The sequence below is a fragment of the Lycorma delicatula genome, chromosome 5 (genome assembly GCF_047948215.1).
Source record: "Lycorma delicatula isolate Av1 chromosome 5, ASM4794821v1, whole genome shotgun sequence".
Classification (NCBI taxonomy): domain Eukaryota; kingdom Metazoa; phylum Arthropoda; class Insecta; order Hemiptera; family Fulgoridae; genus Lycorma; species Lycorma delicatula.
This window is the reverse complement of record NC_134459.1, coordinates 102,232,548-102,247,255: the sequence shown is the minus strand read 5'-3', so window position 1 is coordinate 102,247,255 and position 14,708 is coordinate 102,232,548. Positions and strand designations below refer to the sequence as shown.

At 26.2% G+C, this 14,708-nt stretch overlaps 1 protein-coding gene across 7 annotated transcripts in view; it reads left to right on the top strand.

The window, feature by feature from the left end:
• Positions 1 to 14,708, top strand: part of rols (zinc-RING finger and ankyrin repeat domain-containing protein rolling pebbles) — a 727,654-nt gene that overhangs the window by 273,426 nt on the left and 439,520 nt on the right. The window contains exon 1 of one of the 7 annotated variants that reach the window (XM_075366774.1): positions 478 to 630. The exons of 5 other annotated variants lie outside the window; for them this stretch is intronic. Coding sequence is in view for 1 of the 2 variants with exons in the window: in XM_075366780.1 (XP_075222895.1) it covers positions 618 to 630 (13 nt within the window). In the remaining variant the exon portion in view is untranslated. Of the gene's footprint in view, positions 1 to 477; positions 631 to 14,708 lie in introns of those variants that run through there. One more of the 7 variants, XM_075366780.1, reaches the window with a different exon arrangement.

The window sequence follows — 14,708 nt, the reverse complement described above, 5'->3', positions numbered from 1 at the left end:
TTCTTTATATGCATGAGTTTTTAAATAGATTTTATAATTTACAGTCTATATTTCTTTAAAAGCGTTTAGTGTTTGACATAATTATGATGGAACATAAATATAGTAAATGTGTTAAAAGATTGATTTGTGATATTCAACATAATGTATGCAGTATTTGTTATGTTTCTATAAATAGTATTCTATGTTGCTTAGTTTTTGAAAGTGTGTGACGGAATGTTTACCTGAGAAGCTACGGTATAGTGGTGAGCGAGTCTCAACAGGTAGTAAAAGCTATATAGTGGTTGTAGCTACGTAAGGGAGGGGAAGTCGGCTTAGTCAGGCAGGCAGTGACCAAGTTTTCATGTTATACTGACTACGCGGTGTGAACGCCCGTTGCTGGTGGAACTGTGAGTGAACGTGCAAGTGAGACGGATTGTTTTAAAAAGAGAGGGGATTTTGTAGTGCTCTGTGACGTTGATCCACGCTTCTTCTCCTCAGTAGCGTTTGTGAGTTTGGCGTGGGAGGTTATGGTATTGTTCTTTGGTAATTTTTGTATTAAAAAGCTGTTTTGGATAATAACATTTTGTGTTGTGCCTGGTTTGGTTTTTTTTTACGTTATTCTTTATATATAAAACTTCATGTCGTATTTAGGTAAGTTGGTAATTCCGATTTTTTAATTTAATTACTTTTAATTGTAGTACAGTAAAACCCAGTTAACGTATATTAAAGTGGTTATCCAGTAGTTTCTGAATATCATTATTTAGTCGTATTATAACGATAAATTAATGAACACTACATCTGTTAAAGTTACTTAAATAATATCCATTCTTTTGAATGAAAATTTCGAGATTTATAAATTACCAACCTATCATTGGAAATTAAAATTATAACTTTTTTTTTAATTTACATTAATACTGTTAGATATCATATTCATAACCAGATTAATGGTGAAATTATATGAAAGAAGTTCATTTAAATATCAGCAGGTAACTAATTCATAAAAGTATTTGTTAAAACTGTCGTAAATATATTAATTTTTAGGGAAGAAATCCTGTAATTCCTTATTGGTTGTGTATCATTTCATAAATAGCTGATGTCATAAATGAAACACTTTTATTTTTTATTTATTTTTGAGGATACATAACATTTTTTTTATTACTGTTCCAATTGACTTCTTTAGAAGTTCCTTGATTCAGAAACCTTTTGATATCAAAATAATTGAAATAATTTAATAATATATACTTCACACGATTTATAGATCGCTTAAAAGATAAAATCAATGTTTAATTATATATATTCTTAGAAAACTATTTACAAAGCAAGAAAACTTGTAATTGAATAATCTGTAAATCTAGATTTAGATTACAAGTTTAGAGTTTTCCAGCCGTATATATAAAAAATGGGGTTTTACTGTATTTTTTTTTTTATTCAATTAAATGAATCTATGTTTTTTGTCACATTTTGATGTATCGGAAAGTTGAAACATTTTTAAGTAAAAGAAAAACTAAATAAACTTTAAACTTATCCATACAATGGACAAAATTTGGTTGTAGTTTTTTTTTTTTAATATGTTAAACTAACTAACTTATGCTGTAATAACAAAATTGAAAATTTTGTAATTCAGATTTGTATTATTACATACTTCAGAGGTTATGTAAACAACAGTTTTTATTTTCAGTCATTATACAATACATAATAGGTGTATACGATTGCCTTAGTACATCAAAGATACACCTACCCTTATGTTACGGGTTGTATATTGTAATTTTAAAGCAAATGTGTTTTTAGAAAAAGGTAAATAACCAGCTTGAATATTAAAATTAATTTATTATTATCATGTCTCTACCTAAGATTTTGTGTTCACATTAATTTTACCATCTTAACTTTTATAGTCAAGATGTCAAGTTTCATTATGATTTATGTTATCATTATAACTATTATTTTAATTATACATTTTTTAAAGTAGTTTGCAGCAGAATTATAATTTATCATGTAGTATAATAATAATTATTATAACATCGCTTTGGATCTGATGTTAAAAAAAAACTGTTGTAACATAGTCTACCATGTGTTTGTACGTTAGGTTATGCATTGTGAGAAAGAATGGTGTGCGGCTGTCTGAGAGACTGTCTGACTCATAGTGTACAAGTCGGTGAGTGGGAGAGTTCTTTTAATTTTCTCCTTATTTAGTGCACTATTGTTTGGTCCTTTAAAATCCCGTAATAACTGTAGTAAATCCATTATTATTTTATTAATTTTATAATTAATTTTTATTATTTCGTAATTAATTCCATTAAAATATTAGTGTAATTATGTCACTTTTAATAGATTTTACTACGCTTTGTCCTTAAATTTATGACAACATTTTTTTCCGTGCTATAAAAGCATTTATCAACTCTCATCCCTTATGGTTGATATTTCATTGAAAAATTTATATATTTTTATTTTAATATAGTCTTAAAGAAATGTTGTGAGAACAGTTTTTTTTATCGATATAACCGTACGATTTAAATGTTTAAAATAAAGATATGGCAATTATTGTGCCATATTTTATATTTACATATTGACAGAATTAAACCATAAAATGATTCCAAATATTTATTAGGGTAACAATATAAATATTTAAATCTGTTTAACAAGCTATTCTGTAATAACAGTTGGCATTTACACGTGAGGTTCACTTTCTTCTCTTGATATCGTTATTACCTACAGAAATAATGGTACTTTTTACTTCCTTGTACAAATTAAAGGAAGTATTGTGCTCGCGAAAAATTTATCTTTTCAGATTTCAATGGAAATATACATTTTGACCATCCCTGAATCCATTTTGACTAGTTTTGGCATGACGATTGGACGTATATACGTACGTCTGTACGTAGGATGTTACTACGATTAGAATATTAGCCGTAGGATCTTAAAATTTTGGATTTAGGACTGTTGTAAAATCTAGTTTTGCACCTCACCTTTTGATTGCAATCGACTGAACCAAAGTGTCCAAAAAATCCCAAAATCCAAAAAAAATGAATTTTTTACTTTTTTTAACTGCAGTAATAACCCTTATTGGAGCTTTTCAACGATATGTCATAAGTGGTACTTATTTTCATTGGTTCCAGAATTATAGAAAAATGAAAGTTTTTTTAATGAAATATTAGATCTTAGAAGGAGAAGGACTTCGGCTCAAATCCAACTTCTTCTCCTTCCTTTTTTTAATTTAAATATATTGATTTATTAATAATTATTAACCTCTGATTGTAAAAAAAGTTTTACAATAAGTAATAATTCAATAACAAAAAAAATTAACAAATATCAGAAGTTATTAATGAAATAACATTTTATGTACTTTTCATATTTTTTTAAAAAATGTGTATGTAATTTAATAGGCGTAAAAGGAAGTCATGTGGTGTCGACATAAGTTTTTAAAAAAATATTTAGCACGTGTATTAATATGATAAATTAATGATAAATGTTATTATTTACTTTAATTTCAAGATCGTGTAAACATTAAAACGTATTTTTTGGAATCTTATCATGTATGAATAATAAGCGTTGCGAATTCCCTGATAGTAAACACTACGCTAATTAAGTGTAGTCCGAATATTGAATATAATCCTTGGATAAGCGGTATTTTAAAGAGAGATTATACGGTTGGGTAGTCTTTTGCTTTAGAAATACACTGTACTACCTCGCCCATTCCATTGTACTCGACAAATTATTCCCACAAACTAATTAACTGCTCAAGATTCCATCAATTTAAAACGATTATTCCAATTAATTTTTTTTTTTTTTTAATAATTTCAAATTTAACTAAAACAAAACAATAATATGGTCAAGGACCTTTCCTTGACCATTAGAGCATTTATTTTTTTATTAATATTTTAATATTAAAAGGATTAAAATTTTTACTTATACAGATTGTTTAAATTTTTATTTTATTTGGCAGTATTTATCTGGAAGCCGTAGATACGTATATAACTTCAAAAGTTTATTGCTAAATTTGTTTGTATTGAAAGTGTTTAATAATTAAATTATACAAATTCTAAAATAATATCAAGATTCACATACTCTTTATAAAACTTTGGTAATCTACTTTTTCAGGTTAAGTGTAATCTACATTATATTATAAGAAAGGTTTACGTTTCTCTAGACTCCTATCTATTTAAGACGTTTCTTGTAATTTATAGACTCTGTTATGGTTTTTACCATTTAACACAACTTTCCGAGAAAAAAAAATCACAAAATAATTAGTTTTGTAATTATTACTTCGTTATTAATTTAAATGTTATTTTATAAACGGTTTTTATTGAATCTATTTTAATAACTTATCCACTGAGAGCTGAAGAATTTAAATGGTTATTTCACTGTCTATAATTGTCATCTCACGTCATCATGTACATGGTAATTTATTTATGAAATTTGTATTAACCCAAATAATCCAATAAATATTTTGAGATAATAAATGAAAAGATTTGTGAATAAAATTTTGATCGATAAATATTTACAAGTAAATAAAGGTTAGAATTAGATATGAATTATGTAAGATGATAAAATCCGTAGTAGCATGCGATCATTTATTCAGTTGGCTAATCTCAATCTTTCATATCCGTTCACTATCATCGTGTAAATTTAGAATAAACCAAGTATTCTATTTAAAATTTGTTTCATTTTGAAATATAAGTAAAAAGGTTTTAATATATTTATCTAATGTTTTCACTGTATTTGTACATCTAAGTTATCAAAATTTTTTATTTACATAACCGTTTAGTAATGAACTTACTAATTTATTACTGATTGACCTTAAACGTATCGTACAGGATGTCATGATTTATTTCATTTATTTTCTTAACAAAATATTACAATTTATTAGTATTCTATTCATTAAGTAAAATGCTCCACGAGCGGTTCCTTCAGATTAATATTTAATTAAAAAAATAAAATAATAAGACAATAAAAAATTTTATCTAAAGTAGATTTGTTCCTTTGTTAATTGGAGTCCATCATTTAATTTGTTGCTATTGTGTTTTGTTAATTATATTTATGATTTTTTTTTTGTTATTATTTCTCTTTTTTATCTTTCTTCCCATATTACACACGCGTGCGCACGTTTAAAAATGTACTCGATAAAACTTATCTTTTATTTGGTTTTAAATTACTGACCTGAGAAAGCTTGTTTCTTGAAACAATAGGTATTCTTGAGAGACCGGTCGAGTAAAAACGTGATAGTCATGAGCATTATTTACTCACTAGTTGCGCTATTCGCAGGACACTTAAATTACGTAAATTATTACGCTTCCTACCACAGTTTTTTTTTTTTTCTAGATAGTTCCGGAGCAACGAAACATTATATATATATATATATATATAATGTATCGTTGCCCCGGAACAATCTAGAAAAAAATATATATATATATATATGCATGCCATTTCTAGATATATTCTGTCTTAGGCTGTAGGAGTGGTTTCTTATCTCTTGTACTTTTGAGTTACTAAGCAGTCTCTGGAAGAACTTGAGACAGACTCAACATTTTTGTTTCACTAGTTACTGCGTGATGTGAATCTTATATTGAATGAAGGCTGTGAAATAAAAATCAAGTTTATATAACCATATGAACTCTCAAAAGCAAAAAAAAAAATTTCAAAACTTTTTTACTATACCCCTTAGATAAATAGAATTTCTATCTACCTAATAAACTTTTAATTTTTTCATCCTGGTAACGTTTCATTAAGAGAAATAACAAAATAATTCAAGTCGACTGGTTGAAACAGTACAATTTAGAAAGAATCCCAAATTTTTGGCTGGAACGTTATAACCCTAATACATGTATAAATTTAACAAATTTTCCTATCGTGTCAACGGTATCTTAAAGAAAAATAATTTTATGTAAAAAACTGAAAATCGATATTTTCTAAAATTTACGATTTTTTTGCATTAAGGACATGTTTTCAAGTCACTCCTCAGTTAAATTTTTAAAATTGTTTTATTCTTATTACGGCCTTATTTAACGTAAACATTTTTCTTTTTTTTAATTTTTATCAGTTTTAATGTAATTGAGATACTTTTAAAGTTTCTTAAATATTATTTCTATTTATAGTAAAGATATCATTATTTCTTATTAGCAAAAAAAATTCCCTATTAAAATTTTCGTTTAAGTTTAATCCCCGTTTCAAAGTACAGAATATTTTGATATCTTCCACTTACTTAATTAATTTTAGTTTTTAATGTAATAAAATCAATTTCTCTATTACATATGCTACCAGACCATATTTCGTTGTTTAAGTTAAACGGTCAAGAGATTTAGTACCAAGCCGACTAATTCAAACACAATATACTTAACATACACGACTTTTGAGCTTATTTTTTTTAGTAATTATGAATTTAGGAAACCATAAACCAATGCCAACAAATTTTTTTTTATAGTTTCTAAGTTTATTTACCTCTTCGATTTTTATTTTCAAATTTATTGCATATTCTTTTCCTTTTCTTTAAAAACAAAAATGCAGTGGGATTTTTTTTTTACCACTAGCAATATTTCCTATACGTATCTATAATATTGTCACGGCGGGAAAGTAACTTAATAAGAGCGTATTGCACACTTTTTTTTTCTTAATGTTAAAAATAAATACATTTTACTATTTTAAAAGTAGAAGATTTACATAAAATAGAATATCTTTTAATGAATTCTTACCCATGAAAATTGAAATTAATACTTATCATAATGCGGATTGATAGCTCAGTTTTTAAGATTCTTGACAGTTTTTTAAGATCTTGTTTACTGAAAAGATTTACGAAACATAATTTTAATTGAAGTTTATTTCATAACTGTTTTAGAGAGTGATACGTATATCCAAATAAAGAATTGCATGAGGACGTTAAAATTCCAATACAAGAAATTTCTGGTTCAGAAATTGAGCCTAGAAAATTTCATATATCAATCGATTGGTTTACTAATTGTGACATCAAAATTCAATTGGTTAACTTTCATTACATATTTGTTCAAATGTATCGAGGATTTGAGTTTTTCGTTATATTTTAATGTAAAGAGAAATACAAGCAGAGATTAATCTTTTAGCTTAAAAGAATGTGAAATGGGTACTGTAATTTTTTTTTATATTTTAAATAGATTTGAGTAATTAAATTTGGATTTAAAAATTAAAAAGTTTCTTACAGATATTAATTTTTTTTTTAATTATAGATTTATGATAAAACGTGGAAGTAGGAACTTCTAGAAGGAAAATAATTAGAGGCGTTTATGGTTTTGAAACCATAAAGCGATAAAGGTATTGAAAATTAGTTGAATTTTAAGTCAGAAAATGACTTGGTCTTCAGACGAGTAGAAACAGAGAGAACGTTTTTTTGGAATTTTGAAAAGATTGGTTGGCTACGTAATAACACATCAAGATTAATTATTTTTTTCTTACTGAATACATGTTATAATATCTAATTGCATAATTAGCATGAAATATTTAAATATTATATGCTTAGGAAATCATGTTGAATGAACGTATAAAACTGTAAAATGTACGGTAAAAACTGTAAGAAAGAAAAAATTTTAATATGGAAAACAAATATCTAGGGACATAGGATTGGTATGTTGAGGTTAACAGATTAGCACATATATTAGAATAATGGTGAATAATACATAACTAATAAAAAATTTGTTTAATAATGAAATAAAACTTTGAATATAGATACTCAGCTAAAAAGTCTAGTTACAAATTGTATTTGTTTCTAAGGGTACAAAGAATTCGACCTCATTTAATCATTTCAAATATTTTTAGATCTATCTAATTATCTAAATTTTCTTTGAGAAAGTATAAAAATTTATTCGAATATTTAATGAATCATCAGATACCGCTTTCGCTTATTTATTTATTTTTAAACTTAGTCACCATGTAAACAAGCATTAATTAATTTTAACAAAAAAAATAATTGTTTTTACCACACCCACTACCAAAATACCTGATGTTCACAGAATTTTAAAGGTACAAACATATATTTGTATCTGTATCTTTTCAAGGTTCATCTCTTAAAGGTTCTGCTATATCTTTAGATCGTATCATTTGCAACAGGAAGACGATATTACTTCCAACTTATCTGATGTAGAATAATTCACTAGTTTAACATTAAGATCGTAAGATATTTTGTCGTTTAATTATTAAGCCCAAGCCTAATCCTATATCAAATGGCTTCTAAAGTTTAATTCAAGGATTAGTTCGATCTATAGAGAGTCTGTGACACACAGGAATTTCAATATAATGACCCCCCTCTATTTCATAAATTATGTATACATACTAGTACGCACATATGTGTTCCCATTCAATATTCTATTTAATACTTGCACTAAAAAAATACACTAATGATATTTTATATTTAGTGTACGAATATAATGTTATTCATACGTCCTTTTAGTACTGCAAAACAATAATGCTTTTTGTTCAGTGTCTTATAATTTAATCATAAAAAGGCTTAGGTCAAAATAAGATCTTACATAATCCTATTAACGTATATAAACTATATACCCGGTTGTCTGTGTGTGTGTGTGTGTGTGTGTGTGTCGTTACATTAAATGCATGTTCATGTAATCAACACTGTAATATATTCAGCTGAATAGGATACAAGCCTATAATAACCTATATATATATATATATATGTATTTCTTATTTAGTTTAATACTTTATAATCTTATTATAGTACTATTTTGTCATATGGGATTTAAAAATACAATTGTACTTCGATTTACGAGGTTGTAATCTTATATTAAGTATAGAATTCGTTAAATTATAAAATTTTATATCTATTTTTACCGTAATTTAATTTTTTTTTTTATTATAGTTATTACGTTTTTTATTAACTGTTTTTTTTTTAAATTTAAGTGAAATTTTTTTTGTAAATAACTTTTTTATTTACAAATAAAGACTGCTAACGTGTTGTATTGTATTAAACTCGGAAATAGAAGACGATTAAAAAAGAAGACCGACTTTTCATTATTTTATTTTGTATAACATTTTTGTATAATTTTTTGAATAAGAAATATACAAAACATAAATTAAATAAGAAAACTAAAAGAGGTATATATACATATATATTTTTTTTTAAATTTAATTTTAAAATACATTTTCTGTTTATAAAAAAATCACATTATTATACTAACCGTAATTTGATGAAGTAATAACGAGTAGACCCTATACACAAGTATCAAGTTTCAACTCCCTCACCACTGTGACTCACTTTATAAGCACGAATGAAAAATACATCAATTCGTAGTCAACATATGTTAAAATTGAGGTTATGTTGTCTATTGTCGGCTTTAAATTGAGCGTAAGTGAAGAACAATTCATCCAATCTTCATCAAATTTAACATGCACAATTTCAGATGATGTACTACTACAGCATATTTAAATTTCGGTGAATTTAATCTTTGGAAATTTTCAAACCGCAAATTTTATACATGTATATGTAAGGAAATTACATTTTAAGCGAATGGTATTTTCCGTATTCCTCACACACCTCAAAACGTAAAGAAAATTCAATCTCACCCCAATCCTACCATGCAATCCAAAGTAATACTATTATACTTCTTCAAAAAGTTAGTAAAAAATAAGTCAGATTTTGTTTTTGTTAAATATTGATTATCGGGTAAACTAATCAGTTAACATAAAGTAAAAATGACAATGATAAAATAGTAACCGTTTGAATAATTATAAAACACTATAAAAAGAGTATTTCTCACTAAGTTTTTACAAACGAAATAACTATTGATTAAAAAGACGACTTATTTAGTGGGATTGTTTAAACATTAGCAGTTAGACCGTCTCACTCGAAAGTGTAAACTAAATTTAAACATATAATAAAATTAGGTCAAACTGAGTTGGTAATTTCAATGCTTTAGATTGTTATTAATTTCACTTTCCTTTTTCTCCTTAAATTATCTTTAACGTCACTGCATAGTCGGTCAACAGTTTTTTAATTTTATAAACGTTGACAAAAATACTTTTTTTTTGTGGTGTTTCTTCCCTGATTATATAGTTGTCGTTTAATTATTAATTAATACTTTTTTTCATTATAATTTTTTATTCTGTAAAGTTTGATCTTTTTTTTATTTCCTTGTACGAAGTAAAGGAAGTATATTGTAATCGCGAAAAATTTTGGGTTTCTGATTTCAACGGAACTATCCATTTTGACCATCCCTGAACCCATTTTGACTAGTTTCGGCATGACGTCTGTACGTACGTACGTACGTATGTACGTATATAACTCGCATAACTCATAAACTATTAGCTGTAGAATGTTAAAATTTTGGATTTAGGACTGTTGTAACATCTAGTTGTGCACCTCCCCTTTTGATTGCAATAGACTGGATCAAAAGTGTCCAAAATCCAAAAAAATTGGATTTTAGACTTTTTCTTAGGTGTAGTAATAAGCCCTCATTGAGAGCTTTTGAACGATATATCATAAATGGTGCTTATTTTCATTGGTTCCAGAGTTATAGCCAAATAAAATTTTAGTTAATGAAATATTTGGATCTTACAAGGGTAAGGCATATGGATTCGAATCCAACTTCATTTCCTTTTTTTAACTTTTTTTATTTAAATATATTTATTTATTAATAATTATTAACCTCTGAATGAAAAAAAGTACAATAAATAATTCAATAATAAGAAAAATATGCAGATTCTAATTTTGGTATTAAATTTCTCAGACGTCCTCATGCTAGTCGGTTTCTTGAAAACATCGCAGTCGTGAAATAAAATGTCAATGTAAGCCCGGGCACATCGATTCGCCGCCGTTCACAAAAACTAGCCATTTCGAAATGCAGCTATTCTGAAAAACCTCTACATTGGACTGTCTAAACATTTAACTGACGCAAAAACTTAAGCTTACAGACCGTTTGAATTTGCCAGTAGGATGTTGGAAAGCTAAGAGGAAGGCGATTTTTCGAGGATAATCATCTTTAACGATAGGAATTAATTTCAGTTGAACGGGTACGTCAACAAACAAAATTGTAATATTTGAAGTGCAGAGAACCTTTGAATAATTGATGAAAAGATATTTTACTTGTAATGACTCCTCTGGTACGGATATTGAAGTGATTGGGCTGTGCTTTCTCAAAAAAGTGTGGAATTGGTCTATCGAACGTTATCGCGACACTGTAAAGGAGTTTTTCTTGCCTCAGTTGGACGGTATGGATCTTAGAAATATGTGATTTAAAAAGTCGTGCTAAACCGGTCACATTGAACGCTAAGCAAATAGTTCTTTTCAAGAAAACATTCCTGCTTTCTCATCCCACGTGATCGATATCAGGATCGGCCACCGTGATCTTGTAATTTGAATTCATGCGCCTTTTCTTGGGAGGGAATTTATAAAACTTCGTGTTTTTATCAAAAGACGTGCTAATAATTCTTAGCTTAAAACGAAAATTCGATAATTTAAGAGAAATTGGGCCTCAGTTATGTGGAAAGATTATCGAAAATGTTTACGAAATAGCTAGAATTTTGTAATAAATTATGACTTTATTAACTTTTAAATTTTATAGAATTCTTTATTGGCCACCCTTTGTTAAATTTAACAGCTTAAAAACCAGTTAAATTTTGTTTTTAGTTTGATTAATTAACTTGCATCATATTTCGGAAATCTGAAATGCACCTTTGTCGATTCCGAGTCTGAAACCAGCTGCATCATTTCTTCTTGTGATAAGCATAAACTTCATCCGTAATGAGTGTGTACGAAACAAGGAATCTGTTCAGTTTCTTCATCACGATTTTAGGTTGTATTGTTATTAGAACACAAAAACAATGACGGTCAGAATACAGTCTTCGACCTTCCTCAGGGAAAATAACGTTAATCCTGAGTGACGCTCCAGTATACTTTGTTTTAAGGATGATCCGAAAAATAATATTGATTGTTACATTTGATAAATTATCAGCTAATTATTATATATTGCTCATTATTTTCATCGAGTCTAGATGTAAACTTTTAGAGCAAACATTTCCGAGCTTTTACTTCGAATGTAATCAACATCGTCATTCCAAGAGAGGTAATGTAATTCGTTATTCCAATAAATATATTATTATTCTTTCGTATAATTGTTTTAATATATTCATTAATATTAATCTATTATTTGTTACATTTAATTTTATAACTTGGTATAAAGGTAAGGTTTTGTAATCTCTCTAAAGGTTAAGGTTTTTTTTTGGGTCATCAGGTGTATTTTAGTGGTTGATACTATTTTCTATATTTTAATGCTGTGCCAATCTGTTAACATGAACATAATTATTATATACGTTATTTTCAATTATTTATTTTTAAAATTCCAATCTTTGTTTTCTTTAATATTTTTACTCTCTACACTTTCAAAATGGTATGAAATTAACTAATGCTAAATTCGTAATTTGTGCCTCACCAACATATTTTGTCTCTTTCAGTGATTCTACCATAAACTTTTTTCCTTTCTTATACACTTCGTGTATTTCGTATTCATTTCTTATTTTATCATCCATTTTCTTTCTTTATTTCTTCCGTTTTTCTGTTGCTCATGATTTAGGTTACTATTACAGATAAATTTAAAAATATGCCGTTCTGTCTTAAAAGGGAAGAGTTATATATAAAATTAGTTTATCTTCGTATAAGTTGTTTTTTTTTAACTTGTGGTTTTAGTGGTATATATAATTTTTTATAAATCTATCTTTGTACTTCGATTTTAGGTTAATTTAATATAACTGGTTGAAGACACAGTTTTTTCTCTTTTTTTTTAAATAAAATAAATATCACTTATACTTGTTTATATTATACAAAAATAAAATTTGTAAGTAAACATGTTTATTATGCATATAAGGTTGGAATGACATTTTTTTTAAACAAGGTTTAGGTTTTATTAAATATTTTAGTTGATCTGTTTTATGTAATCAAAAATTGTATTTTTAAAAATTTCTGTTTATCGAATTAAAATGTAATAAATTAACAAAGTTACGTTGAAAAGTATATATATATGTTTTCCTTAATTTTTTTATAGCATAATGATAAAATACATCTGGTTAGCATTTTGATTGCTGTTCTGTGTAATATTTAAATACATTACAAGACATGGAATATAAAACTTTCTCCATATACAGTATACATAAAAGATGTTGCAATCATATTAAATACAACTTATCGTTCATTAAATATTTTTCCTTCGTTTAAATTGTTATAATACTAAACATTATTATTAGTAGATAATTTATTTTTAAATGTTACTATACATTTATGAAAATATATTAAATATTTATTCAATTATTATTTAACAGATAAAAGGTGTTAATAATTATTATTCTTTTTTTTTTTTAAATAATAATAAATTTAAACAAAATTAACTCTATATTACGTTCCCTTTAACTAAACATTTTAAAATGTGTAAGAAATTTTAAATACAGTGAATAATTTTTAAAGCTTTTTAAATGCAATTTAATAAATTTCAAATGATGTATTAATTATAATTAATTACTATATTTTTTTTCTTGGATAATAAATTTTTCTTTTATAATTAAAGTTAGTTAATAATTAAAAAATGTTGCAATTACTGTCGCAACTAAAATTTCAATGCAATTCATTATAAATCACTTAAAAAAGATGATTTAAAAAAAAAAGATTTCATCATTCTGGAAAAAATCAACACTACAATTTTTTTTTTCGTGGACTTTTAATTCTTTGTGTTGTGATGCTACATGAGGAAATAATATGGGTTAATATTGATGAAGTTTTTGTTTGTTTACTGTACGGTCTTAATTTACTTATATGCATACCTTCAATTAATATATCTTTAAAAAAAAAAACCAGTGACATTTTTATTTCTACGGAAACTATTCAAACAATTTAGAATATTATTTTGTGTTTTCTAATATTTTGAAAATTTTATTTATTATGTCGCTCATTTTACACTATTGTTTCGTACACATTTATTAGATTCATTATTCATATGTTTGTGTGTGTATGCGGAAGTAAAACTGTTGAAATTTTTAGTGGCGTTAGAATTTATTTTTAACATTATCTTAATTATACTTTTTTTATCAAAATAAACGCGCCATTATTCTCCTTGAAAACAGCGTATCATTGATTAAAAGTTATTGTTTTAATTTCTAATATTTATAATAATCATTTTACTATTATTATTGTTATTACAAAGCTTTAAAATTTTGTTATGCTCTGCTGTTTAGACAAGCGTGTTATCTTATATACTTATTGCCTACTGCCTAATTGAATGTTTTTTTAACGAATATCAACCTTTTCATAGCTTATACATACTATATTTTTAAAACACATTTCTTTCTTTAATGGAATAGTAAGTTTTACTTTCTTTTTTTTTTCAAAAATTGATTTAATATAATTTTTTTTATAATATAAGTTTTTAAAGTTTCTTGAATATTATTAAAAAACTTTATAAATCTTTAGCTAAAAAGTAGAGAAGAGATTAGGATTAATGGACGCATTTATTTAGAAGCTTATAGTGTTGTTTTATTCTATACGCGCACGCCTGTGTGTGTAAAATATAGGATAATCAAAAGATATAAAACTAGTTTATAGTTAATGTGGAAAGAGGGAGATAATGTGTAACAGCATTAAAAATCCTATTTTCAAGTTAAGGGCGATAAAAGCTAGAAGTAACTGGGCTGATTATATTAAATTAGATGATATGGAAGAAGGATGCATAATGTAAAAATAGTTTTCGGTTAAAAAAAAATAGCGAGATTTTATTATT